The sequence below is a fragment of the Octopus bimaculoides genome, chromosome 9, assembly GCF_001194135.2.
Source record: "Octopus bimaculoides isolate UCB-OBI-ISO-001 chromosome 9, ASM119413v2, whole genome shotgun sequence".
In the NCBI taxonomy this organism is placed as follows: Eukaryota; Metazoa; Mollusca; class Cephalopoda; order Octopoda; family Octopodidae; genus Octopus; species Octopus bimaculoides.
In genome coordinates, this window is record NC_068989.1 from 42,156,570 (window position 1) to 42,159,523 (window position 2,954).

The 2,954-nt window shown below is 39.2% G+C and overlaps 1 protein-coding gene across 1 annotated transcript in view; it reads left to right on the forward strand.

Moving 5' to 3' along the window:
- Positions 1-2,954, forward strand: part of LOC106870301 (uncharacterized) — a 204,355-nt gene that overhangs the window by 947 nt on the left and 200,454 nt on the right. Inside the window, exon 2 of the mRNA XM_014916327.2 lies at positions 2,157-2,354. Within this exon, the coding sequence (XP_014771813.1) occupies positions 2,294-2,354 (61 nt within the window). The 5' untranslated portion in view covers positions 2,157-2,293. The remainder of the gene's footprint in view (positions 1-2,156; positions 2,355-2,954) is intronic.

Consider the following 2,954-nt stretch of genomic DNA (forward strand, 5'->3'; position numbering starts at 1 on the left):
GTGTGTGTGTGTGTGTGTGTGTGTGTGTGTGTGTGTGTGTGTGATAGATAGATAGATAGATAGATAGATAGATTCCTCTTTTCCTGTTTGATAGTCTCTCGATGCAGAGAAAGTCAACTGTTTCAAAGTCAACATCTGCGGAAGTTCATGTGATATCTTAAACTGAAGTCAGAGGCAGAGATACGGCTGCAGATTAGGCAAGGAACGCCGCTTGTTGGGATAGAAGTAGATGTTTTTCTATGTGTCTCATGGTATGTCCTGAGGTACTCTATACGCCAGTTTGTTTGGATTTTGTTTGTTCCTTTGGAGCTTAGGTTGTGCCACTTGGCCCGCTGATCCGCAGTGCGCTCGATTTTCCGATTCTAGAGGAAGGAGGGGCAGCACACTTTACACCGTAGGGTAAGTCATTTTCAGTTTCAGAAAGAAGATTCCAGACAATCGACGTTCTGGGGAAAAATGGCCTGGACACTATAGTTAGAGCTCAGCCGGGTGGTGATGATAGTGCTGGTGGGGTTGAATGCACCAAAGGTGTAGGGAGGTGGAGAGATAAGTGGTACGGGTGTGTCTGATTGGTGGAGGTACGTGACCAACAAGGAGGAGAGAAGCTATTATAGAAACAAAACATAATTGTACTGAAATCAGATCTAAAAATCATTTCTGGAAGTGTAAGAGAGTCAGTTGTTATAACAAAGAAATGTATTTAATATACCTTATATATATTAGGCGGCGAGCTGGCTGAAACGTTAGCACGCCGGGCGAAATGCTTCGATAAAATAAGTACCAATTACGCACTGGGGTCGATGTAATCGACTTAATCCTTTTGTCTGTCCTTGTTTGTCCCCTCTATGTTTAGCCCTTTATGGGAAAAAAGAAATAAGAAACGTTACCACGCCGGGCGAAATGCATAGCAATATTTCGTCTGTCTTTACGTTCAAATTCCGCCGAGGTCAACTTTGCCTTTCATCCTTTCGGGTCGATAAATTAAGTATCAGTTGCGTACTGACGCCCTTCCCCCAAAATTTCAGGCCTTGTGCCCACAGTAGAAAAGAATATACCTTATATATTGATCTGTCTAATTTGCTTATCCCCACATTTTTTCTATTCCTTCTCAACTTTGTATCTTTTGAGCACTATTAAGTGTATTGAACACAGAAAATATCTGGATCTCATCTATGAACTATATACATTTTGCTCGGCCGAGCACTACTAAGAGGTAACACTCATGGATAAGCAATTTTTATGCACGTCTACAAAGAATATCCCAATCCCACCAAGGGATCTCTACATGGAACTCTTACAACAGAAAACTAATGACTTCATCACTCGAATGAGGTGGAGAACCGTCAACTACCTTTTGATATGTATACATATATATATACATATTTTGTATTTCGTGTATTTAATATACTTTATATATTGATATGTCTAATTTTCTTATCCTCAAGTTTGCTTCTTTGTGAGTATATTTTTATGTATACAGTCCGACGATGGCTAAGCTGGCCGAAATTTTGAAGTCGCTGACAACTGCATTTTTGGTTAAGAATAATAAATTTGTACTCTGCAAAAGTATAGAGTAATCCACCTGATTAATGTAAAATTGTTTTTCTTATAACTGAACATAAAAAACAAACATTAATATACATATTCATATACATACACACTTTCACACACACTTTCACACACACTTTCACACACACACACACACACACACACACACACACACACACACACACAAACACATATATGAGAGAGACGGAAGATAGAAAATGCAAGAATATTGACCACTACAGTTGCTTCGACCCATCTAGCATCGATTCTTCGCGGGTGGGATACTGAATAATTGATTTAGGTGACACATCTACACCGAGGGGTACACCTAAACCAGTTACTCAGTATCCCACCCGCAAAGGTTCGATGCTAGATGAGTCGAAACAATTGTAGTGATCAATGAAGATTATCGCATCTTTTATCTTCCATCTCTCTCAGTAATCAAATACCCAACGAACACTGAGCCAGTGAACGTGGCTTTACCAGCAAACTACAAGGTATACAATACGATTTATTAACACACACACACATGTCACCAATTCTATGTATTATGTAACGTGTGTTTATGGCTGTTTTTATGTCTGTCTATGTATTTTTTTTTTTTGCAGAGCATCACGAGAGCAACCAATCGTAAGACGCAGCACTGTGAAAAGACATTTCTATCTTTTAAGAAGACAATTCCAAAATTCTAGTAACCAACATTGATAAATAGATTAAGGAGACGAATCCTGGGAAATCACTGACAATGGACACCTGTTATGAAAATGAGATAATCTCACCCAAATCAAAACAGACAGCTTTAATTCGTATGTGTACTGGCCTTACAGTTTTGTTTCTCTTTGTATTCACATTGATTTGAGCAATAACTGTGGGAGCATGCGCGCGCGCACGAGTGTGTGTGCGCGTGCGTGCATGTGTGTGTGTGTGTGTGTGTGTGTGTTTGTGTGTGTGTGTGTGTGTAGATTACGTATTAAGATATATATGAGGTAGATTCCAGAAGTTTTGAGACTTCCCTTCACCCGCCTTACAATCCATATCTCGCACTCTGTAACTTTTGATTGTTCCCCAAGCTAAAGGAGAACATCAGGGGCAGTCGTTCTTAAAATGAAGGAGGCTTTGACAAGGGTCCTGGACACCTTCATTGTGGAGAACTTCCATAGGTCCTTCATGAAGTAGCTGGAGCGCTGCAAGATGTCCATTGCAGTTAGAGGTTAGATGTCACTTTTGACAAAGTCTGAAAATTTCTGTAATATGCCTTGTATGTATACATACATGGATACATGCTTATACATACATACATACATACATACATACATACATACATGCTTATACATACATATACATACACACATACACATGTATATGTATACATATGCGCATACATATATATATATATACATATATAT